Source organism: Eptatretus burgeri, chromosome 6 (assembly GCF_056783735.1).
Source record: "Eptatretus burgeri isolate ZD-2024b chromosome 6, Ebu_testis_v1, whole genome shotgun sequence".
Lineage (NCBI taxonomy): Eukaryota > Metazoa > Chordata > Myxini > Myxiniformes > Myxinidae > Eptatretus > Eptatretus burgeri.
Window position 1 is genome coordinate 11,910,827 of NC_140966.1, and position 24,654 is coordinate 11,935,480.

At 44.5% G+C, this 24,654-nt stretch overlaps 2 protein-coding genes across 5 annotated transcripts in view; one reads left to right on the top strand and one right to left on the bottom strand.

Annotated features, from left to right (window-relative positions):
- The window catches only part of LOC147024257 (ras-related protein Rab-6A-like), a 44,978-nt gene extending 28,148 nt beyond the window's left edge, over positions 1 to 16,830 (bottom strand). Inside the window, exons 1-2 of one of the 4 annotated variants that reach the window (XM_085884001.1) lie at positions 16,688 to 16,830; positions 12,465 to 12,558 (exon numbers count right to left, since the gene is read on the bottom strand). In XM_085884001.1, coding sequence (XP_085740127.1) covers positions 12,465 to 12,534 — 70 coding nt within the window. In that variant the 5' untranslated portion in view covers positions 12,535 to 12,558; positions 16,688 to 16,830. Of the gene's footprint in view, positions 1 to 12,464; positions 12,559 to 12,747; positions 12,900 to 12,920; positions 13,067 to 16,687 lie in introns of those variants that run through there. The other 3 variants (XM_085884000.1, XM_085884002.1, XM_085883999.1) reach the window with 3 other exon arrangements.
- Positions 16,831 to 17,105: 275 nt separating this feature from the next.
- Positions 17,106 to 24,654, top strand: part of PFN1 (profilin 1) — a 26,968-nt gene continuing 19,419 nt past the window's right edge. The window contains exon 1 of the mRNA XM_085884020.1: positions 17,106 to 17,425. Coding sequence (XP_085740146.1) covers positions 17,291 to 17,425 — 135 coding nt within the window. The 5' untranslated portion in view covers positions 17,106 to 17,290. The remainder of the gene's footprint in view (positions 17,426 to 24,654) is intronic.

Below are 24,654 nucleotides of genomic sequence, written 5' to 3' on the forward strand. Positions count from 1 at the left end.
ATGAATCATTTGATGCACTGGGCTTTCTCCTCAATGTCAGGTCAGGTTCGATCTGTGACCTGCTACAGGTACTATGTAAACCTGTACTAACCTGTTCCATGTTCGGGTTGCCGGCGACTAAACCGTCTCCCCCACCAGGTTTTCTGGTGAGGGGGGTGTTTGGATATGGACACCCAGCAGGATTAAAAACAAAACCTGTCAAAGGGCGGAGGAGCTCCTTGTGAGCCAACGGCCATCCATATCTAGTGCCCAACTGTGTCTGCAGACGTCCTCCTGCAGTTGGGTTACTTCTTATTAGGAGGTTAGTGGCAGGATTTGCACTCCGGCCACCGTAAAACCCTTCATTCCGCAAAACGCAAAAACGGATTTTGTCGGATATCGCTGGTCGGATTTTGTGTCCAACGAGCGGTTGCTGAGAGAGACTCGGATGAGATTTGTTACCTGCATAGTCTGTGAGCGTCAGTTGCGGCTGTATGGACATGTGGCTCGTTTTCCTGACGCTGATCCTGCTCACCAGATTCTCTCAGCGAGGGAGTCTCATGAGTGGAGGAGGCCAGTGGGCTGACCACGTGCCTCATGGTTGCAGTAGGTTGACCATCATCTCAAGGAGATGGGGATGGGCCTGGCATCTGCCTAGGGGATGGCCAGACGGAGGCCCCTGGAGTACCGGCGGAAAGTGGACGCAGCGACGCGCTGTTCTGGCACATGCTCCCATACCTGACCTGCTTTCTCCTGTAGAGTCACCATTTTCTTTGACATTAAACCACCAGACCTGAAAATAAAGAAAACATTATGAGCTTCTGTATCGTATGAAGCAAAGGGTATCATTGTATCAACTGTGGCACTTAATATATTAACAACCAAAAATGTCCGGGTCTTTTTGGAACACATGTATAACAGAAAAACATAACAAATCTGGTTGGGAAAAAACTTAGCTTCTACGAGTTTGAAGTGAGTTTTCAAGGGCTCTGTACACTATCGACCTAGGTTCAAGTCACCAAGGACATGACAATTTCTGATTCTGGTGTACTATACTCTGTTACAGAATCTCAATACTACCAAAACAGCTTCTTGGCAAGGGTTATACTGGGTGGTTTGCCATTGCCTTCCCAGCAAAAGTTATGGCAGGAATTTGGAACTTGGCTACAATGCCGGCGATGAAGTCACCTACTCCTCACGAAGGACACCGTAGGATTTTTAATGGCCACCAACTAATGCTGGCAGATGAGACGCCCAGTTTAACGTCCATCCGAGGGACAGCACACACATTGATGAATCACCCTGCCTGTGAAATACCTGGCAGGATGACAGTTTATAGCTGGGCCGGGATTCAAACTCAGGCTACACAGCATAGAGGCGAGTGTGCATCCCTCAAGGTCATCCTACCAGCCGCAAGACAATAATAACAGTAAAAGCCGATCTGCATTAAACAAAAGATAAATGGTTGTTACATCATTGCTTTATATGCTCTCTTTACTTTCCAGCCTCCAGTAATTGGGCCTGATGTGATTGCAGCAATCATGAATGTGTCGAATGACAACTGTAAACGAGAAAAAGAGCAATCAGTGATTGCAGACCCTCGCCAAAACTTATTTTGTGTGGTGTTTGTGGACTGGTGTATTACGTTTAATTAATAAGAGACATAATTAGAACTGCTACATTATAACTGTCGGCAGTGATGACTGGGTACCAAGACGTCCCGCTTTGATGCAACCCTGCTTTGATCGGACACCTGACCCTGACCCATGACATTTTTATTATTATTATTCAATTGAATTTAGAATAAGCCTGGTGTTGGCTTAGTGGTTAGGATGGTGGTTTGGGATCCCAGGGTCCTGAGTTCAAGCCCCGTTGGCTGCTGAATTAACACCAGGGGGTTGACTCAACCTGTCATCCTTCCGAGGTCAGCGAAATGAGTGCCAGTGTACTGGTCCCGGTGTATGCCCCGGTTAGAATAGGTGTACCATATCCCTGTGTGTCGTAAGAGGCGACCAGGGTTGGCGTCAGGAAGGGCATCCGGCCATAAAACATTGCCTCAAGAAAAAGCCAACCCCTGCACAGCAGGGAAAAATGGCTGTAAAAACGGTCAATTGAATTTAGAATGGGATTAAAATAAATTTAATTCAGATCAAATGGGTACAGTCGTGCATTGACGTCATCAGAAGGAACCCAAACAAGCAAAAAGAAAAGATGAAGTCATCAGGAGGAACCTGGATAGGATTCACATTTCAGCTGCGACTCCTCTACCCTGAAACACATCCGGGCACAGCCAAGTGAGCCTTATTCAAACGAAAAAAGAAAAGAAAAAAAAAACATCAAAAAAATGAAACAATCCAGGCTGCCAGACCATGTGTCCAATCAAGTTGAAATTTAAAACATGTATTCTTCATCACTACTACATCACAATTGTGTAGGTTCACGTCGATTGATTAAACAGTTCCAGAGAAAACATTATTAAATATTTTCTTAAATCCAATATGGCTGCCAAACCATGTGACCAATGACATCATATGTGTGAACCTTTTGTTCCTCATGGATAGGCGGTCATATGTGTAAAGTGTCACCTCAATCTGTTCAGCAACTTCAGAGAAGAAGATTTTTGAAGGTTATTTAAAAAAAAAAACAATATCGCTGCCACACCACGTGACCTATGTCAACATGGCTGCCACACCATGTGACCTATGTCAACATGGCTGCCACACCACGTGACCTATGTCAACATGGCTGCCACACCACGTGACCTATGTCAACATGGCTGCCACACCACGTGACCTATGTCAACATGGCTGCCACACCACGTGACCTATGTCAACATGGCTGCCACACCACGTGACCTATGATGTCTTAATTATCATTAAAACATTCTACATGAGTAGTCGCACCAATGGTAAACATTTAGTCTCAATCCGACAAACAGTTACAGAGAAAAACACGAAAGTTCTGTGTGGACAAAGACAAACAGACAGACAGACAGACAGACAGACAGACAGACACAGACAAACAAATGGACCCGAATGCAATACCCTCTCCTTGTCTCTGGTAATAAAAACAATAACACACAACAAAGACTAATGACAACGAGCACACAACGGGAGTATAAAAGCAAGTGGTTATCCAACTAACACTCATTACTATATTCACTGTACTGCTCAGCAAGATTGTTTGTTTATTGCTTCATATCAATAAGTGTCGTTCATCGGTCTGGTGAACATTTAGGTGTGAATGACTTTGCTCTCAGGGTTTCAGCTACTTGGCAATACTTAAGGGTAGTTAGCAGGTTATTCAGGCAAACAGGCAGGTTTAATCCCAGACGCATGACACTTGGGAAATTCAATATAAACCTGTGAGGCATCTCAGTTAATTAATCAATTCATTCATTCATCCCGTGTCATCACACGACTGTCTGCTATTGTTCGGTACAATTAAGGGCTGTCATTAACCTGTGCCAGCTCATTTGACGAGAATGTTTCATCCAGCATACCGCCTCTCATTACATGTTCCATAGTCCGGTTTTCCAAGACCACACTCACAGTTGGCATCATCTTTCTGTGTCCTCATCTCAGCGTATTTGCATTGCACCTTCTAACTCTGGCACGTGGTCTATTCAAGCTGCGCCAAGTTGTTCATGGTTGATCGGCGCTTGGGGGAGTTTCTCTATTGGCTCAAGGTTCATTATCTCATCCGCTGAGGCCAGCTGAAATCTTTAATCCCCAAAGTCTCAGCCTCTTTGAGGTTGGATTGTTGTCGAGTGAACTGACTGATGAAAGGAAGTTCCTGTGAGATTTAAGCAGTGGAAGGATCACTGGGTGGACCTTAAGAGGGTGTCTCATCATTTGATAGTCCAAAGTGTTTTTCTGGCTTGCGACTTCCATCCTATTATCAAGTGGTGCATTACCAGCAAGCAGATATTGACGGCTGGTATTGGTGGGTTTTAGACAGCCAATAATGTAACGACAGCCCGAGTTCAGCACCAGGTCGAGCTTCTTGACATGGACTGATCGTTTCCCAACTGGTAATGCGTATTCTGCCACAGAAAAGCAGAGACCTAGTCCTATACTGCTGATTTAATTGTGGAGTGTCGGCTCCCCACTTGGAATTCACCAACTTGCTGTGGAGTGCATTGCAGGTATTGACTTTTGCTTTCAGTTTACTGATACAGACTTTGTATGCCAGGAAGCGATCGGGGGTCACCCCAAGATGCTCAGAATTTGTGCAGAGCTCCAGTCTGGTTACATTCCATGATATCACCAACTTTTGGTCTGCATTTTTGTTATTCAGGTAGAAGGCACAGACTTGAGTTTTCTTTGGGTTAGCATGCAGGTGATTATCTTCTTAGTATGATGACAAGTTGGTGAGGGAATCAAAAAGATTAGACTCCACCTACATGAAGTCTCTACGCTGTGTTGTGATGCACAGGTCATCGGCATAGATGAAACTCTTGCTTTGAGGGTGGATCGGTTTGGTCATTCCCTTCGATGTTAAACAGTGATGGAGCCAACACACTGCCTTGGGAAAACTCATTTTTCTGTCTGCACCAGCAACATTGTTTCCCAGACATTTCAACAAAGAACCATCTGTTCTCCATTTGGGTTCTCAAGTTCAGTCAGATGTAGATTGTTCGTTATGGGGATTAATTTCTAAAGCAGTGATTCAGTGTCATAGTCAGATTAAATATCAACTAGAACACAACTCGGTAGACCACCGACATCCGCCAGGCTGAACAGTTTATGTTTTGTATCCCAACGATTAGTCTGGTCTGAATGAAGATTAGGCCTTCTGTCTTTGTTACACGCCAAAATCTAATATCTAATCAGCTTTTTATTGTCACCTACAAACTCATTCACAAAGTTGTCATAATCCGTCCACAACTTTTGGAAATATCATACCACATATCGTTTTGGCCCCATCTCTCAATCGTGAAAAATCATTAAAAATTCTCATATCCGGATCTTCAACAAATCTTCATTAAATCCAGATTTTCACAAAAATCTAATCAATTTGGCCTTGTCACACCCCCAACATGTCCATCAAATTTTGTCTGAATCCTTCCATAACTTTTTGAGATATCCTTCTCACAGACAAACAGACAGACAGACAGAGGAACAGATAGGGGTGAAAACATAACCTCTATCCACCTTCAGTGGTGGAGGTAAAAACAGCTTCTGTAATAATGAAAGCTTTCTGAAATCTATCTAAATCAATATTTAAAAGTCATTGTATGTTTGTTTGTGTGTTTGCATGTTTTATTTTCATGGCTGAACCGCAGCACCGAGAGGCCACAAATTTTGGGTGGAGGCAATTCAGAATCTGAGGAAGGTTTGAAGCCACCACACATTGACCTTGACAAGGCCACCAAGGGCTGCTATAAAGTGTATATTAGGATGTGGGGTCAGGCAGTGCTGCCACCAGCCCACAAGCAAAAGGTAACCACCATGAAGCTAATAACTTCATTGCTTTTTCAATGTCCAACAGGTCCCAAAACCACCACCAGAAAAAGTTCACCTAGCCTGGAAACGCCAGGTATCCCTCCCCTACCCCACCCATATCCCTCCCCCTACCCCTGCAAGTACATTAGAATTACAGGTGAATAAAGGGACAAAATAGGCCATTATTGCATATTTAATGTTCGCATGCCTGCATGAGGAATATTGCAGCATCCTTTGTAGCAACTGCTATGATCATGCGAATAGAGAGCTGCCCATCACCACAAGACGGTGGCATTGCAGAGTGTGGGCCACAAGACGGTGGCATTGCAGAGTGTGGGCTACAAGACGGTGGCATTGCAGAGTGTGGGCCACAAGACGGTGGCATTGCAGAGTGTGGGCCAAAGAGAGTGCCAGTGCAGAGTGTGGGCCACAAGAGAGTGCCAGTGCAGAGTGTGGGCCACAAGAGAGTGCCAGTGCAGAGTGTGGGCCACAAGAGAGTGCCAGTGCAGAGTGTGGGCCAAAGGAGAGTGCCAGTGCAGAGTGTGGGCCACAAGAGAGTGGCAGTGCAGAGTGTGGGGCACAAGAGAGTGGCAGTGCAGAGTGTGGGGCACAAGAGAGTGGCAGTGCAGAGTGTGGGGCACAAGAGAGTGGCAGTGCAGAGTGTGGGGCACAAGAGAGTGGCAGTGCAGTGTGTGTGGGGCACAAGAGAGTGGTAGTGCAGAGTGTGGGGCACAAGAGAGTGGCAGTACAGAGTGTGTGGAGCACAAGAGAGTGGTAGTGCAGAGTGTGGGGCACAAGAGAGTGGCAGTGTAGAGTGTGTGGGGCACAAGAGAGTGGCAGTGCAGAGTGTGTGGGGCACAAGAGAGTGGCAGTGCAGAGTGTGGGGCACAAGAGAGTGGCAGTGCAGAGTGTGTGGAGCACAAGAGAGTGGTAGTGCAGAGTGTGGGGCACAAGAGAGTGGCAGTGCAGTGTGTGGGGCACAAGAGTACAGGCTATGCACTGGTACTTTCCAACCTGTTTTTGGCTTCCCCAACTCTGTCTCAGAGAGAAAAAAAGTTTGTTCCTGGTTTATCACATCGATGGCAGCAATGGGAGCTTAAAAAGAGATAGAGCTCGAAAAGAGCTTTATAATTACATGCAGATCACTTCTATGTTGCAAAATGAAGTTCTATCTACTTTAGTGAGGTTCCACCCCACCAACCCCCCTCCCCTCCCCCCACCACTACCTGCGACACAAACCTAGGTCAAAATATCTATAAAGTCCAGTGAGCTACAGAGTTCACATTCTGTATTATATTTTCCACTCACAAATACAGCCCATCACTTTGCTGATGGGGGGGTGTATTAAAGAGGGGGGTTGAGAGAGGAGGGAGGGGAGGGACAGAGAGGAAGAGAGGAAAGAGGGAGGGGAGAGAGAGAGGAGGCAGGAAGGAGGGGAAGCTAGGAAGGAAGGGGGGAAGAGTGAGGAATGGGGGGGGGGTGGGGAGAGCTATGCCTCACCAAACATTGTTATACCGCGGAAGGGGGAGAGGGGGAGAAGGAGGAGGAGGAGGAGAGGGGGAGAGGGGAAGAGAGGAGAGGGGAAGAGAGGAGAGGGGAAGAGAGGAGAGGGGAAGAGAGGAGAGGAGAGGGGAAGAGAGGAGAGGAGAGGGGGAGAGAGGAGAGGAGAGGGGAAGAGAGGAGAGGAGAGGGGAAGAGAGGAGAGGAGAGGGGAAGAGAGGAGAGGAGAGGGGAAGAGAGGAGAGGAGAGGGGAAGAGAGGAGAGGAGAGGGGAAGAGAGGAGAGGAGAGGGGTAAAGAGGAGAGGAGAGGGGAAGAGAGGAGAGGAGAGGGGAAGAGAGGAGAGGAGAGGGGAAGAGAGGAGAGGAGAGGATAAGAGAGGAGAGGAGAGGGGAAGAGAGGAGAGGAGAGGGGAAGAGAGGAGAGGAGAGGGGAAGAGAGGAGAAGAGAGGAGAGGAGAGGGGAAGAGAGGAGAGGAGAGGGGAAGAGAGGAGAGGAGAAGAGAGGAGAGGAGAGGGGAAGAGAGGAGAGGGGAAGAGAGGAGAGGGGAAGAGAGGAGAGGGGAAGAGAGGAGAGGGGAAGAGAGGAGAGGGGAAGAGAGGAGAGAGGAGAGGGGAAGAGAGAGGAGAGAGAGAGAGGAAAAAAAAAACAAGAGAGAAACGTGAGGGGTGGAGGTGGTGTTAGTAAACAGAATGATATGTTATGCTTAATGTCCGAACACACAATGACACAACAGAGTTTGTAAGGTAATCCGCTGGCATATTTTCAAAAAACTTTGATGTCCCAGTTCCAGAAAATTTGTGGGAACATGAACCAAAAGTAATCACTGAAAACATGGAAGTACCTAACGCTCACGTACGTCCGAATGCTCCCATCGAGCATGAACATCGAAAACAAAGCATTGTGACCAGATATCATACTTAGGTACAAAAAAAAGAGAAGAAGGCATTGCTTATTGACGTGTTCACTGCAGTGATTTTGGACTAAACGATGCAGAAATCAAGAAAATGACCAAACACCAAGACCTCAAGAATGAAGTGAAAAGATCCTGGAAGCTGAAGAATGACAAAGTTGTACCAGTGATTGCTGGACCTCCAGGAACGATGACAAAGAACCTTACAGAGATATTTAACAACGTGGCAATACCCCTGGGTGCTTACCTGGTAGTAGATGGATAAGATAATCAGGCAACCACTGGTAGGCATGGATGACCCACAAAATATATAATGGAAAAGAAAGTAAATACCTACACATTATTTTTTTAATTCCATGAACAAACCTTGGTACATCACGGGTGACAAATGTGTGTGTGATTTCAGAAAAGACAGCAAATACATATTTGGTGGGGGGGAGGGAGGCAACACTCCTTAAATTCCATGAGAGCCAGATTTTTCTGATGTCATGAACAAACTTTGGTATATCATGGGTGATGAAAGTTGTCGTGAAGTTTACCTCTTTGGGGATGCAACCCACTACCCCCCCACCCCACCCCCATAAACTCCCTCTGTAGACCACTTCAGACCAATTTTTTTAATGCCATCACAGGTGATAAAGGTTGTGGTCAAATTTCGTATCTGTAGTTTCTGAGAAGAAGTATTTCTGCAAGTATTTGTGGACGGACGGGCAGACGGACAGACTTGCGGGGCCGGGTGTCGGCGGCGAGCACGACCACTAGGTGGTGCAGTAGAGTCGGCTCCACCGAACACCCGGAATCTAGATCGTGCTTCTCAGAGAACTCCGAAAGGCATGGGTCACTTACAGGACCGTGAATCACCAATAATTCAGCCGCGTGGAATAGGGTTAATTAACAACTTCAATATACCTAAGTATCCACGCGGCAAAGCTACCGGGGAATTCACACCCTCGGCAGGCCTCGAGCAGAACGAGCCGTTATCATGCTCGAACCGTGCGTAACCCGAGCGGATGGTTACCAAGACCCGTCGGACCAAATGCACAATTTGCCGCTTCCCAATTTCCCAACACGCACCGTGCTAAGCCAATGAAAGAAGCACATAAACGAGCTGATACATTCAACAATAGGGGTATTTATTTTACAATGGGGGGAAGGGAACACACAAAGAGCAGAGTTATCACGACTATAGCAAGGCAAATAATGTACAAGGAACACAGGCACTTAACAGTTCTACTTAGGCAAGACAGGTCCGCACACAGACACACACACCCAAAAAGAAAATGGACCTCGAGGTCTTTATTCGGCTCTCCAGTCGAGGAGGATAGTTCGGCTGGGAGTCAGGACGGCTGGCTACCTGGCCACGAGCGCGCGGCTGGTCGTCCACACCTTCTCGGAGCTCCAGTCGCCAAAAGCATGGACCAGGGCAGCCGAACCCAGAGGAAGCGAGATGAGTTGATCTCCCGTGATGAGATGGTCGACCTCTTGTAGTTCTCCACCAGACGAGATGCCTCGGATACGTGTGATGCAGTCAGACACGGACCAGACCGAAGCGCGCTCGAGCAGACCGGGCGCAATTATCCGTTCTTTTTTCTTTTGTCATCCTCTCGGGCGCGGTCCGCTCATTCGTGGCCTGCTCTCATTGGGCGGACCGCGTGTCGCGGCTCTGCCTTCTTGCAAAGGACCGCCCCGGCTCTGGTCTGCTCGTCGCCCATTGGCCGGAAAATGACGCATACCCTTATTTGGCGCCAGGCCAGAATGAAACGCTTCGTGAGCGCACGAAGAGCGCAGACAATGCCCTGAGCAGAGTGTTGTTGTTGGCGTTGTTGATGTAAAAATCCTTGCTATAAAATAATCCGTAGCGCACACATGTAATTCCCATTAGACAGAAGGGGATGGATTCTAACTGTACACATACTTATCGACATAACTAACCTTGGGACCTGAATATTGAGTACTCATGGCTGCCAGATTCATAACAAGATGACGCGCCATCCCATAAGCTCAACGGAACTACTTTACAGACGAGCTAAAAACCATCAGTGTGAATATTATGACAAACGAACTGGAGTTGAAAGCTGTCGGGGGCTCAGCGACGATCCTGCAGAGAGACCTCGGCACAAAACTATGCGAACATAAAACTTTACAGCTTGGTTCATGAATCGTGACCCCTAACTGAAATGAAGGTGGATACTTTGAGCCCACTCTGGGAGGACTCAATTCCACATTCTGAAACCCGCATATGTAGATACCAATCAAACACACACACACACACACACACACACACACACACACACACACACACACACACACACACACACACACACACACACACACACACACACACGGTCGATATCGGCAACAATTTTTTGGGAATCGGCAGGTTGGAGACAATGTGATTACCAACTACAGTACATATTGCAGACAACCTAGAAACCTTTCAAGAGTAGCTTTCACTGAAAAACGTTACATTTATACAGATGTTTCAGAGATATTATCACAAACATTATTCTGTTTAAACAGCTGTGTGTGACGGGTAGAAAAAAAAATTGGCTCAGTAATTTAGAAAACACATTAATACTGCAAACGGCTTGGAAATCTGGCGTTATCAAATATATTTTGCTTTGAAACTCACAAAGAGAAACATATAACCTTTGTAAAGCAAATCCAATAACCAAATGCTTTAGAAACAGGTGTGAGGACAAAGGAAAACCTGAAAGAACCTCCACAAGATACGGGATGAAACTGACACCACGGCGCCTTTACAGACATGGTATGTCCACACACCCGCGGAGAGTCCATACAGATTCAAATCTACCCATATGTACCACGTCCGTGTGTGCTGTATCGGTACCACTACCTTGTAGTAACTGTCGACTATACATCCTGATCAGAACACGAACTGTACTGTACATCTCGGTAAGTGGCTCAAGTACTCAAGCACTCCAACGGAACGCCTGGCTTGGTAAGCGATTACCAATTGCCCTCAATACAACTTTGCACCTGGAAACGCCCGTGCAATGTCCGAATTGGACAAATCAACACTTTTTGGAGGAGTTGCAACTGCTGATACTTTCAAATCTGGAGCTTACATTTTGTAATTCTGGTTAGTTTAAGAGATTCTTTTGGTTATTCATGTGCGCAAATGAAATAATGCCATGAACGCTGGCATCTCCAGGCGTTTACAAGCATTGCAATATACCCAGCGATTTGTAGCTACGATGAACAGGCATTCGATAACATGAGTGAGGAAAGTGAAAACAAAAAAACTTTATCGTTAAGAAATTGTTGCGGCCTGTTCCAAGTCATAGCATGGTTGAGCCAAAAAACATGGCGGCTTCAGACCCCAGCGAGGTTACAAAGGAAAGGTCTAAAGACCCCAGACAGCGAGGTGGCTGAGGATTGCCTGATGAAGGATATAATTAAATAAGACCGTTAATTATCTTCAAAAGGGTTTTTTTTTTTTAATTAACCCAAACACCCAATTTTCACTCTTGCACTTCCTTGGAGTTTTCTTAGTGTGCATGCAAAGTTTCAGGGTGCTCTGGGTTTCATGGTTTTGGAGCACGCGCGCACGCACACACACACACACACACACACACACACACACACACACACACACACACACACACACACACACACACACACACACACACACACACACACACACTTTTATTAGTATAGATTGTGCAAGGTTTAATGAAAAATTGAGGTTATGCCATTGTGGGCATATTAATGTCATTGGGAACAATTCCAAAGTTTGTCATTACCCATCCATGGAAATATAAAAGCCACATAATAGTTGTAATCACAAAATAATTCCCAGAGTTGTGCAATTTCCCCTGCCTTAAGCTAGGAGAGAGAGAGAGAAGTCGTAATTAGAATGGAATGCCACCCATTCACCTGAAATCGCAGGTAAAAATACTGTTAGTACACCAGCAAAGTAAGAAGAGCCATCTTAAAAGACCTGAAAAACTACTTTGGAAAAATAGATATATTACAAAACGATATGTATGCCTGTAGACGAGGTTAGTTCCAGCGAGGAATGCGAGTCAGACAAGCTAAGCAGGCTCACCCAGTCGACACACCATTGGTAACTGTTTCTATCTTTTACATATTCTACTTCCCTTACCTGCGATTGCTTTCCCCTCTCCCATTCGCACACATACTTACATATACATATAAAGTCAGACCCAGACATTCGCAGTTCCGCTATTCGCGGACCCCACATATTCGCAGTTCATAAAAAGTGACCTGTTTCTACATTTGTGGCCCTGTGATTCACGTATTCGCGGTTTTTCTTGATTTTCACTTATGAATCAAGAACCGTGGGGAAGCTATCCCCTTTTTCCCCATTGAAACAATGCCCCAACATTTGCAGCATTTTTGAGGAACGTATCCCCCCACAAATGTCAGGATCCGACAGTACACACACACACACAGTGTATATATATATATATATATATATATATATATATATATATATATATATATATATATATGTTACACATACATACATACATTCATTCTACACCCTCAATGATGAGCTTCCCTCTCTATCTCCATGACAGATCGCGAGACCACCGACATGTCTCAAAAACTCTCTTCACCCAAATCCCACTTCCTCACCGCACTGCTCGCCCAGGAACACCAACTTGAATTTTCGCAACGGGATACCGACCTCCAGGCCCGTTGCCATGCCTGTCAGTCAGTCAGTCAGTTTCTGTGGGCACAGATCAAACAGCGTTAGACACACGATCGCAAAACAAGCCAAGCAGCCGCAGACACCAGAGGATCAAAACCCCAGAACCCTTCCTTAGAGCTGGTGGGCGTCGGGTGTGTGTCCGTCAGTGTTTGGATTTCATTTTTAAACTTTCCTCGCTCTACCCGACATAGACACGACGGACTGGACCTGATGATCGTGTGATCCAATGAATGATTGCCGGTCATGTTAAACGAGCTCTGATCCATGCGGTCCGGAGTGGTTCAGAAACACAGCGTGAGCTTCTAACCGGCGTCTTTTTAATGCAAACAAGAAGTAGACCGTCGTAAATTGTCTTTTTGAGAGCTTCGCTCCGCACTTACCTTTTCGCTGATATATTTACCGTCAGTCCGTCACTTATTGCTGCCAAAGAACATCCTGCGGATGACAACTCGCAACAAACACCGCCTTCTGTCTCCACGTAACTACGTCATCACGTCAATCACGGCATCACGTCACGTTTCGAGGGAGTCACGTCGCGGCTCGTCTCACGTCACCATGACGCAGGACACGCGGAATGCGTTCATCACGTAACAGCAGCATTACGGCATGACGGTTTACGTCATCACGTAACAGCAGCATTACGGCGTGACGGTTTACGTCATCACGTAACAGAAGCATTACGGCGTGACGGTTTACGTCATCACGTAACAGCAGCATTACGGCGTGACGGTTTACGTCATCACGTAACAGCAGCATTACGGCGTGACGGTTTACGTCATCACGTAACAGCAGCATGACGGCGTGACGGTTTGCGTCATCACGTAACAGCAGCATTACGGCGTGACGGTTTGCGTCATTACGCAAAAAAAGGGCGAAAGTACGACGCTCTTGGACGAGTTGGATATTGCTTTGCGTGTTGCGTCGTCTGCGCATCATTGAAATAAAATTTCGATTTAATGAAACTTTAGACGCCACTCGCAAATTACGGACCCTTTAATTGCGTAGTAACGAGTGAAAACGATTCATAATCATATAAACTTATAATAATAATAATAATAATTCAAAAGTGGTCCGGGGGGAGCTCGGTCGGGCGCTACGACAGGACGGTTTTGAGTGTGAGGGTGCATATCGGCTTTTACCGATATTCTATACTCCTTTACGTTTCTATTACAATCGAGTGTTTACTCAATTGGACATCTTAATCTTCCGGGGTGTCGGGAGGAGGTGATCAAGGACGATCAACCTTTCAAGTGATGATGATGAGTGTTCATCATGGAGGGTTAATCGAACTAGGAAGAGGGGTAGACCACGGCGGTACCACCTCGGTGGTTCTGTGTTTTGACACCCCAGTCCTTCTCCCGAAAGTGTTCTTGGGTTATCAAGCCTTCACTGGACGGGGATACATCCGAATCCCCTTAAGATGCCCCAAATGCCAAAAGTTCGGTCACACTGCTCCAACCTGTAGAGACCACAGTGCAGCCTTCAGAGGATGTCTTGAGTTCCCGAGAGCTGTCTGTATCGAACAGGTGAAGACGCAGGAGAAAACGTCGAACGCTGAGTCTGTCCGGATGGTCCCCAAAAGGGGGGGGGGGACTACGACTCCAGTACAAGATGTCGAGAGCACGTCCAAGACTGAGGGATCGGTTAACATCCTCACCACATCGGTGGGAGTCCAAACTGTGGTGAAACACGCAGAATGTCAAACCAAGAGAGAGCCACCACCGATGTGGGTCACAAACTCTACTAAAGAGGGGATTCATCTGTTTCATCACTGAAGTAGTGAATTGTAGAGCTCAGGCAGGGAGGGAGCACATCGGGTGGTAGTCTCCGGATGGTCTGCGGGTGGTCGCCGGGTGGTCTCCAGGTGGTCTCCAGGTGGTCTCCAGGCGGTCCCAGGATTCCTCCCCCTGCTGATTCATGTAAATCATCCAGCGATTAACACTAAGTGTACTACTCGTGTGTCGCAGATTACTAAATTAACCAGCGATCTTTCGTCCACACTGAATCCACTGGTTATTTAACAAACCTGGTTCGATTTAACATTACCGGTTACATCCTTCAATGTATCCTCTGAATAAGCGGACCGGATACACGTTGTTAACCGAGCCGGATGTACCCTCGAGTCTTTAAATTTGTCTGGAAATTCAAAACAGAAACGTGGTGGACAGTACAAAGTTATTGTTATTATTTTTTTCTTACTTTCTATTCTTTATTTCCATTTTATCGATAGATTTTCCGTTTCTGGTTATCATGAGTTCTGTGCGTGGCGTATATAGAGCCTCGCGGTTCTGACAACAAGACGAAGAAGAAGAAGAAAACGAAGAAGAAGAAAAAGAAGAAGAAGAAAGAAGAAGAAAAAGAGGAAAAAGAAGAAGAAAAGGAAGAAAAAGAAAAATAAGAATACTAATAAAAAAAAGTGTGATCTAAACAGTGGATCAAACGTCTGTGGAAATGTGAACTTTCTTCACTCCTTATTGATTCATTGCACGATGTGCTCGAGATTAAAAATATTATAATAAACCAATGTCACCCGCAGGGTGACCTGTATCCTGCCAAAAGGTGACCACGTGTGACTTCTTTAAGGTCACACTGAGGTGAACAGAGCTGCTATCCACGAGGAGCGACTCCTTGAGGAATATCTGCCTACGAGAGATTCCGATGAGAATCGTTCTACCGAGTAACCATGAAAAATGTGTGTTTGCCTCATAACGTCACCAAATGACGTCATAATGTCTCAAGCATGACATATCTAGAAAGCACTCATCGAGGTGTTCAATTTGAGGTACTACACGATATGGTTCCTAAAACTTGAAGATTTGACCTTGGGGTCAAATATGTTTGACCTCAGGCGCTAACCATGAAGGTCAAGGCCAATCGCCACCAAAAAATAATCAGCTGAGCACCAGACCATAAACTACATTCCCATGAAGTTTGGAGACGATTAGATTACAATTACTCAAAAAATAAGGGTTTCGTCGACTCCCCTGATTTGTGACAAAGTGACCTTGACCTTTGACCTTCAAAATTTTATGCGCTGAAAGGGACCTCTATAGGCCTCTGATATACGAAGTTACAAAAATTTCCAATGATAACTGTGCTCTGCAGAGTGATTTATACGTGATTACAGACAAAAAAAAAAAAAAAAAAAAAACATATGAAGGTCAAAGCCAATTGCCACCAAAAATTAATCAGCTGAGCGCCAGACCATGATCTATATTCCCATGAAGTTTGAAGACGATCCGATCAAAATTACTCAAAAAATAAGGGTTTCGTCGACTCCCCTGATTTGTGACAAAGTGACCTTGACCTTTGACCTTGACCTTCAAAATTTTATGCGCTGAAAGGGACCTCTATAGGCCTCTGATATACGAAGTTACAAAAATTTCCAATGATAACTGTGCTCTGCAGAGTGATTTATACGTGATTACAGACAAAAAAAATAAAAAAAAAAACATATGAAGGTCAAAGCCAATTGCCACCAAAAATTAATCAGCTGAGCGCCAGACCATGATCTATATTCCCATGAAGTTTGAAGACGATCCGATCAAAATTACTCAAAAAATAAGGGTTTCGTCGACTCCCCTGATTTGTGACAAAGTGACCTTGACCTTTGACCTTGACCTTCAAAATTTTATGCGCTGAAAGGGACCTCTATAGGCCTCTGATATACGAAGTTACAAAAATTTCCAATGATAACTGTGCTCTGCAGAGTGATTTATACGTGATTACAGACAAAAAAAATAAAAAAAAAAAACATATGAAGGTCAAAGCCAATTGCCACCAAAAATTAATCAGCTGAGCGCCAGACCATGATCTATATTCCCATGAAGTTTGAAGACGATCCGATCAAAATTACTCAAAAAATAAGGGTTTCGTCGACTCCCCTGATTTGTGACAAAGTGACCTTGACCTTTGACCTTGACCTTCAAAATTGTATGCGCTGAAAGGGACCTCTATAGGCCTCTGATATACGAAGTTACAAAAATTTACAATGATAACTGTGCTCTGCAGAATTTTTTATACGTGAGTACAGACAAAAAAATAAAATAAAATAAAAAAAACATACAAGCTGACTCACATATCTTGCAAAAACTTCGTTTTGGCAAGATAATAATGATGATATTAGCGAAATATAAACGCGATGAACCTTGATCCAGCTGCACGACAAATGCAAGTCGAAATCGTCGCTCGAACGGTGAAAAAGACAAAGCGAAATCGATCTCTCCTCGTTGGCAATACGGATCGACATTCTGTGAATTTTCAAAACGACTATTGAGGGAGAGAGGGAGAGGGAGAGGGAGAGGGAGAGGGAGAGGGAGAGGGAGAGGGAGAGGGCTTCCGCCTTGTCGCGGATGGTCGAGCTTGACCAGGGTGCCCTCCGAGGACAAAAAATAATTCTCGCGGCGTCACAGTTTTAGAGCAAAATATTGCTTTTAATATCGCACGCATACATCGAAAATACGCTTGGCCAGGTCAGTGACATAAATGAGTGTATTCTTTCAACAAAGGTTCAGGTAAACAATTGTTGTCTCGTCGAAAGAGCACGCGCGGCTCGAGACGGCACTACTTTTCCATGGGATAACGGGCCCGCCTCTGAGAGAAGGAGTTTCTAGTTGATGTAATACGTGAGAGAGAAAGAGAGATAAGAGGCGCCAAACCGCAGATTCGCTCATTTTTCACACCACCCATCACACGTCTGGGTCATTGTTCGCCATTGTTTTGTACATTTTTTTTGTCCCCCCCTCCCCCAATGGCTGAGGGTTGGGCGCAGTACGTGGAGTCGCTGATGGCGGACGGGACGTGCCAGGACGCGGCGATCGCGGGCGCCGTCGACTGTCCGGGCGTGTGGTCTTCAGTGCCCGGACTCACCTTCTCCAAAATTACGGTCTGTATCGATGCTTTTTTGCACGATGGCCTATATCGAACCGCTGAGAGGACGTTGTAACGGTGTAAAAAAATCTTAACGAAATGTGTAATTAAATGTATTTTTAAATTTTATTATCTCCACAAATATAACCTTCATCGTATTGGGATTAAAAAAAACTCCCTCACGCGGTGTTAAGAGTTTGATAATCTCTTTTAAAGAGAAACGAGGAGCTCATGCTGCAGGTCCTCTGACTTTTGGTTGGAACGAGGAATAGATCTGTGACGGAGGAAAGATAAATATTGAAGGGTTTTTTGAAATGTTACCGGAGACGGTTGCCACGGCAATGTATTTCAGCCAATCAGCGCCCTGAAACTAATGACGTTGGGATGATGTCATGAGGAATAGATCTGTGACGTAGGAAAGCTAAATATTGAAGGGTTTTTTTGAAATGTTACCGGAGACGGTTGCCACGGCAACGTATTTCAGCCAATCACCGCTCTGAAACTAATGACGTTGGGATGATGTCATGAGGAATAGATCTGTGACGTAGGAAAGCTAAATATTGAAGGGTTTTTTGAAATGTTACTGGAGACGGTTGCCATGGCAACGTATTTCAACCAATCACCACTCTGAAACTAATGACGTTGAGATGATGTCATGAAGAATAGATATTCTGCAATGTGAAAGCTAAATGTTCGACGGCTTTTGAAATTTCACGAACGCAAAACTACGTGGACGGATGATCGGTCAGACCGAGCTCATTTTAATGTCTCCCATTTCCAACCTTGTCAGAGGGGCAGGGGAGAAAAAAAATCCAAACTGCAGCTTCAGTGAGATTCCGAGTACTGTTGAGACGTTTATTATTTATTTATTTTTCATCGGAACAACTCGTTATAACTCATTCCAACATCAAATAGCCAGCCAAACGATGGCAAGTAAAGAGGGTGAACAGCCAATCACGTTTGATTTCCCTCTAATGTGGTGGTCGTGTTAGAATGACACTCCAAATTTATCAAGTGATACGATGGCAATGGTTTCTGGTGGTCCTGTTCAAGCACAACTAAAATGGGGTTGATATAATATATATATATATATATATATATATATATATATATATATATATATATATATATATATACATATACATACACATATATATATACATACACATATATATATATATATATATATATATATATATATATATATATATACACATTTTTTTCCCCAGCTCAACTATTAAGTGGTGATGAGCTATTCCCAGCCACCTGGCGAAATTCCAAATTCCTGCCCTAACCTTCAAGGGGCACTGCATCAGCGGCACAGCTGCACCCCTCTCAGCCAACGATGCTACTCGCAGCTGTGTACCGCACATGAAAGAAGAAGTGGAGACACTGCGTGTTTGTGTCGGCTTGCCATAAACTTGATTATGGAGGCGTAGTGCGATTTGGAACCGAAAGCTCTTTCACACATTCAGATGTCCATTTCCCTCGTTCCCCTCTTTCATTAAACACAACATGCCAGTACTAAACTCTCTAATTCATCAACAAGTCATCTCTTGTACCCAAATGTCACAAACTCTTTACAAGTGAATGTTAGGCAGTGTATTGTGGTTCATTGCGATGTCAATACTTGTATACCGACTGGCTCGACATAGAATGAATTTTTTTTTTTTACATATCAATATGACTGTAATGTTTGTTGAGGTAAGAAGTTTATTCTAAATGTTGTGTATAGTAAAAAAGGTGACTAGATATAATGTTGAAATTGGACTTTATGCTCTGTGGATCGTGAGAGTTCAGGAAATTTCTGGTTACTTTCAGATCTAAGTGAACCATCTCGGGTTAATGGACAATTTCTCGTGGATTCTGCTTATAGAATCATCTCGTAATTACAAGTACTTTTTAGAGGGAGGGTTTTTTGTGAATAGTTTTGCACTTGGTGTGTATGTATGAATATGTGTGTGTATATATATATATATATATATATATATATATATATATATATATATATATATATATATATATATATATATATATATATATATATATATATATATATATATATATATATATATATATATATATATATATATATATATATATATATATATATATATATATATGTTGATGCACTGGGGGTCGGATGCGAGAAGACCACGAGGGGGGGGAAAGCAACCTCGGGTTCCCACCAGACTCTCCGGAATCGCAGGCCGTCACACACGAATAACTTCGTGACACGGCGAGTCACTAATCGACCGTGAATGCCAATAACTCAACCACGTGACTTAGAGTCCTCTGTCTAATAAATACAATTTACCTAATGGTCACGTGATATAATTACCGGGGGACATGCTCTGTTCAAACCGGATCAGATGCAGCCGAGCGTAACTGCCCAAGAACGTACCGGCTGGAAAAACAGATTTTTGGGGAATAATGTCCCGGCTATGCTAGGATACGAACCATGCTGGACCAATGAAGGAAAAGACGAAAACGAACAGGGAACATTTCTACAGAAAGTATTTATTTACAATTAAGCGAGGAAAGGTATGTGGCACAGTAAATTGGGTTTATTCTTATGTACAGCAGAGGATAGCAAGGAATTTGTGGGATGCGGCATAAGGCAAGCAATTTTACCAAGCAGACACAGAGCAAACTTATCCCGTTAGAACTTCAACAATCTTAACTTGCTACGACCGGTGCCATCACATTCACATACACACAAACCCAAGGAAGATTAGATAGCCATAAAGAAAGAGAGCAGATGAGGATAAACGTTCTCGCAATACCTGGCATGGCCGGCCGCCCAACGCAACCCGGTACACTTTGGGGGAGGTAGGAGGGAGAAATACTGGTGTCTAAGGTGTGGGAGTGGGAGGTGTGGTGTAGTGCAATATGGCGGGTGCGGTGTCGTGCCAGAGGAAACTGTGATTGCGAGTCAGTAATGGATGCTCTTTTGTGCGTCCAAAGGGGACGGGATAGAGGGGTGGAAAGGGAGAGAGGAGAAAAGAAGAGTGAGGCAAAAGATCCCTAACCGAGTCGTGCATAGATCTGCTAGTGTAGCATGTACATCCGTGGGATGCTCCGCTTGAGCGTTCCCACTCCAAGATTTGGCGTGTTATCCCCGGCTTCGTCACTTTGCCGGGGCTCGTGGCAACGTGTGCTCTGCACTGGTCCTCTGGAATAAGCGCGTCTGTCGCACACCAACTGCGAGTGAAGAGCCAGTGATAGGCAGAGGTAACGAGGAGCCAGCAACAGGCAGAGGGCAAAGCAGAGAGGCAAAGAAGAGGGCGAGCGGCTCCGCGATCCGCCTTTTATAAGCCCCAGGCGAATGGTGGAGTGATGACCTGAAGCAACGAGCTGTGACCCGAATCCCACTTCTCCATTGGGTCACAGCGGCCCGAGCCATGCCCTGCCAGACTCCTGGGTCTCATTTGCACATCCGGGTCTCAAGCGGTCTCATTTGCACATCCGGCGTGACACGGCACCAAACTCCCGGATTGCTCTTCCCGTGACCCTTCCTTGCACCTTGGCGACTGGACGAGGGCTGCATCAATCCGACGAGAAGTGGCCGGCACCATTAACGTCTGTTGCTCATCCCCGCATCACGCGATGTGAGCACAGCCTGAGCTGTGCAGCACGCCTCTGTTTAGTGGCAAATTGTATCGATACAGAGGTATGAGGACGTGCGGCAACATTTTTCCCGTGTGCGGGAGGTGTCGGCGGTCAAAGTGGTGAGTTTTTGGTGAGCGAGGGTTGAGCAAGATGAGATGCCGTTGGATATTGGCACGCCAATTTGAATGAAATGGCATGCCATATAGTGTGTTTGTTCTTATGTTGATTCTCCCACGGGAGGCTGTGTGGTGTTTGCTTGCTTGCTTTATTTGTACCATGGCTAAAAGGAAAGGGTTCAAATCAAATAGAAATCAGAATAGAAGACAGCGATATAGTTAATAGACCTAGCTGTTCGGGTTACCACGGCGGTAGACCCACGCAACACACTTCGTCCCGTTAACTCACTAGACGTGGGGGGAAGGTCTGACTGCACGAAGATTAACGAAATAACTGCTTGGGGATCGCTGTATGTTGGGTGCCATTGCCTTAGAGGCATGCGTTTTTGCAGAACTGCAACAAATATATGTATACTAGCGATACCCGTGCACATGGGCGGGATAGCAGTACAACATAGCTGGTAGCAGACGACAGGCCGTACACGGGGAATGACAAAAATACGCATTGTACAAAATGCAAGTGGTACTATGGAACGCCAAGACTTCCCAAACATTGTCGGCATGTCCGCTAAGTGCCACAGCAATTTCATAGGGATCGTGTGACGGCGAGCCGAGTTTTTAGTGTGCAAGCTTGGTATTATAATAGAGATGTGTATATGTGTATGTATATATATATATATATATATATATATATATATATATATATATATATATATATATATATATATATATATATATATATATATATATATGCGGGGTGTGCTTACACTTTGTGTAAACATATGAACCGTATTACTCCATTGTCTTTGGTCGCTCAACTGCATTTGATTTTTCATTTATTTATATTTTAATTTACAGATGCTTTCCACCAGTTCTGTGATTTCACCTCCCCCTCCCCCTCCCCCCCCCCCGTGTATCAGTTTTGATGTCCATCGGCATACAAAATTATCGTGCTTCCCCCTTGTCTCAGGTCACTCACCTGCATTTTTTTTATTGATTTATATTTTAATTTATGCATGTTGTCTGACGATTCTGGGAATTCTTCCGGTGTACCGGCTTCGATGTCCATCGGCATACAAAATTTCAGCTTTCTGCGTCACCCGGAAGGTACCGATCTTTAATGTCAGTCAGTGATTAGAAATAGCTTTTATATATATATATATATATATATATATATATATATATATATATATATATATATATATATATATATATATATATATATATATATATCATATGAAAGCGAATGAGACGTTTGTTTGTTTGTTTGTTTGTGACCCTTCTCTTCCTGAGCTCCCAAGGTTAATCGTGACAAAACTTTATATGATCACTTTCTTTTCTTTTTTTAACCATGATGCACCTTACTCGGGGTTTTAAGCAGTCATTTTCTCACAATTCATAACTTGTGAACAATACAAGCCACCACCTGTTACCATCTCTGAGGGTCGATCCAAAGATACAATGCTTTATAAAAAGACAATTTTTATTTTGGGATTGTAACTGGATTTTTGGATCAATTTTTTTCAAAATTATATACACACCTATATAATTGGTGAGATTGTGAGCTCCGATCATCAAATATGGTATCAGATGTTAAAAAAAAGATTTAATTGATCGAGACGTTACAACGATCTGTAAAATTGGCGAAGGAGTCACGTGACCTCTCAAATGTGCTAATCGTGAATTATTCAAAAACCGAGAATAGTACAAAGACAACCCATACATTGATTTAAAGGTATTTTTACTGCTCATCTAATGACATAACTCTCAAGGGTGAAAGAAGAGTTTGTAGAAAAAAGGTTGTCATCTTAGCTAACTTATCGCAATATACACCCTGTGAAAATTTTAAAACTAGCGATTTTTTATCCATATACCTACATAGTTGTTTAGAGAGTGCATTCCAATTGTCTGACAACAAAACAGATTTTGAATATGTCATTTAATTAAGTCGTGATCTTAGGTGATCGGGACAATTGGTTTGTTTTTAAGCAAGGCCGTGATAAGGTCCCATAAGCAGTAGTTTGAAAATTACAAGTCATACAGATTAAACAAATTAATTCGATTAAAGCCAGATCAGCCAAGCATTCAATAATACAAGTCAGAAGGGCAGAAAAAAAGAGGTTTTGGAGTCATTACGTCATATGTGGGGCAGTTGTAACATCATAAACCCGGGTAGATTCATGTATACAATGCCTGCTGCACAACCTGTGTGCCACCATCTCCAAGCCTCCACGTGCCAATAAGGTGAGTTGTTTTGCTACAATAGAGTACTCTTATGATACCAAAACATATTTTAATGTATATTATCTTCAGCAAAGTCTGTGGAATTGTCTTTTGGATGCTCCAGGAGGAACAGGAAAAAAAAAAAAAAAAAAAAAAAAAAACTTTGGTCTGAACCTTCTCTTGGCTAAAGTACAGCAGCAACAAAAGATGACCCTTGCGATTGCATCATCTGGAATTGCAGCAACTTTACTTGATGGTGGATGGACAGCTCACTCCACCTTCAAACTACCACAAAATATTACAAATACGGGAAGCCCACTGTGCAATATAAAAAATGGCACTGGATCGGCCAAGATTTTGCAAGACTGTCAGCTCATGTCCCACAAATTGGCTTTTGAAGCTCAGGAGCATACAACGAAAGATTTTTTTTTGTATACCTTTTCGAGGCTAGTATGAGAGCAAATACACAACGCAAAGCGGGGGGGGGCATGAGACAAGAGGGTGGGAGTGGGAAGAACAAAACATTTGGAGCTAAAACATAATGCACAGCAAGGGGGGCACGAGACAAGAGGGGTGGGAGTGGGAAGGACAAAACAGTGGGGAACAGAGACATTAGATCTGTGGAAGGGAGAGGGATGGGGCAGGGAACATGGGGTACACAAGATGGACATTACAGAGCCTTTCAGGAAGGACAGCAGGGAATTTGAATTGGATTAAAGCCAGATCAGCCACACATTTAATGATACAAGTCAGAAGGGCAGAAAGAAAAGTGGTTATGGAGTCGTTACGGCACATGTGGAGCTTGGGGTGGATTAACGGGGGTGAAGGAGGTGGGTCGAGGATTTGGATGGGGGACGATAAGAGGTGGTGGTGAACAGCTGTTTTGAAGGCCTGGAGGGAAGAATGGGATCGAACAGAGTGAGGGAGTTTATTCCAAAGGCAGGAAAAATAGGAATGAAAGAATGAAGGTGAGCAGTGATTTGTGATTTTGTTAGTTTTACCAGAAGGGGGTTGTTGGTGGACCTTGAGTACCGTTCGGAAATATGGTGCAGACAAATCGCAGACACAGCAGGGAGAGTGTGGGGGGGGGCGAGACCAGAGAGGAGACGGTAGAAGACAGAAAGACCACCGACCTGCCTGTGGTGAGAGAGTGAGAGGCCCAAAGACTCTGCCTCATCGAGGGAGATGCCAATGATCCGAAATGCCTTGGTTTCCACAGTGTGAAGCCGAGAAAGGTGGGAGCAAAAGCACCAGCCCAGAGGAGAGAGATTTACTCCATCAGGCTGCGGACGAA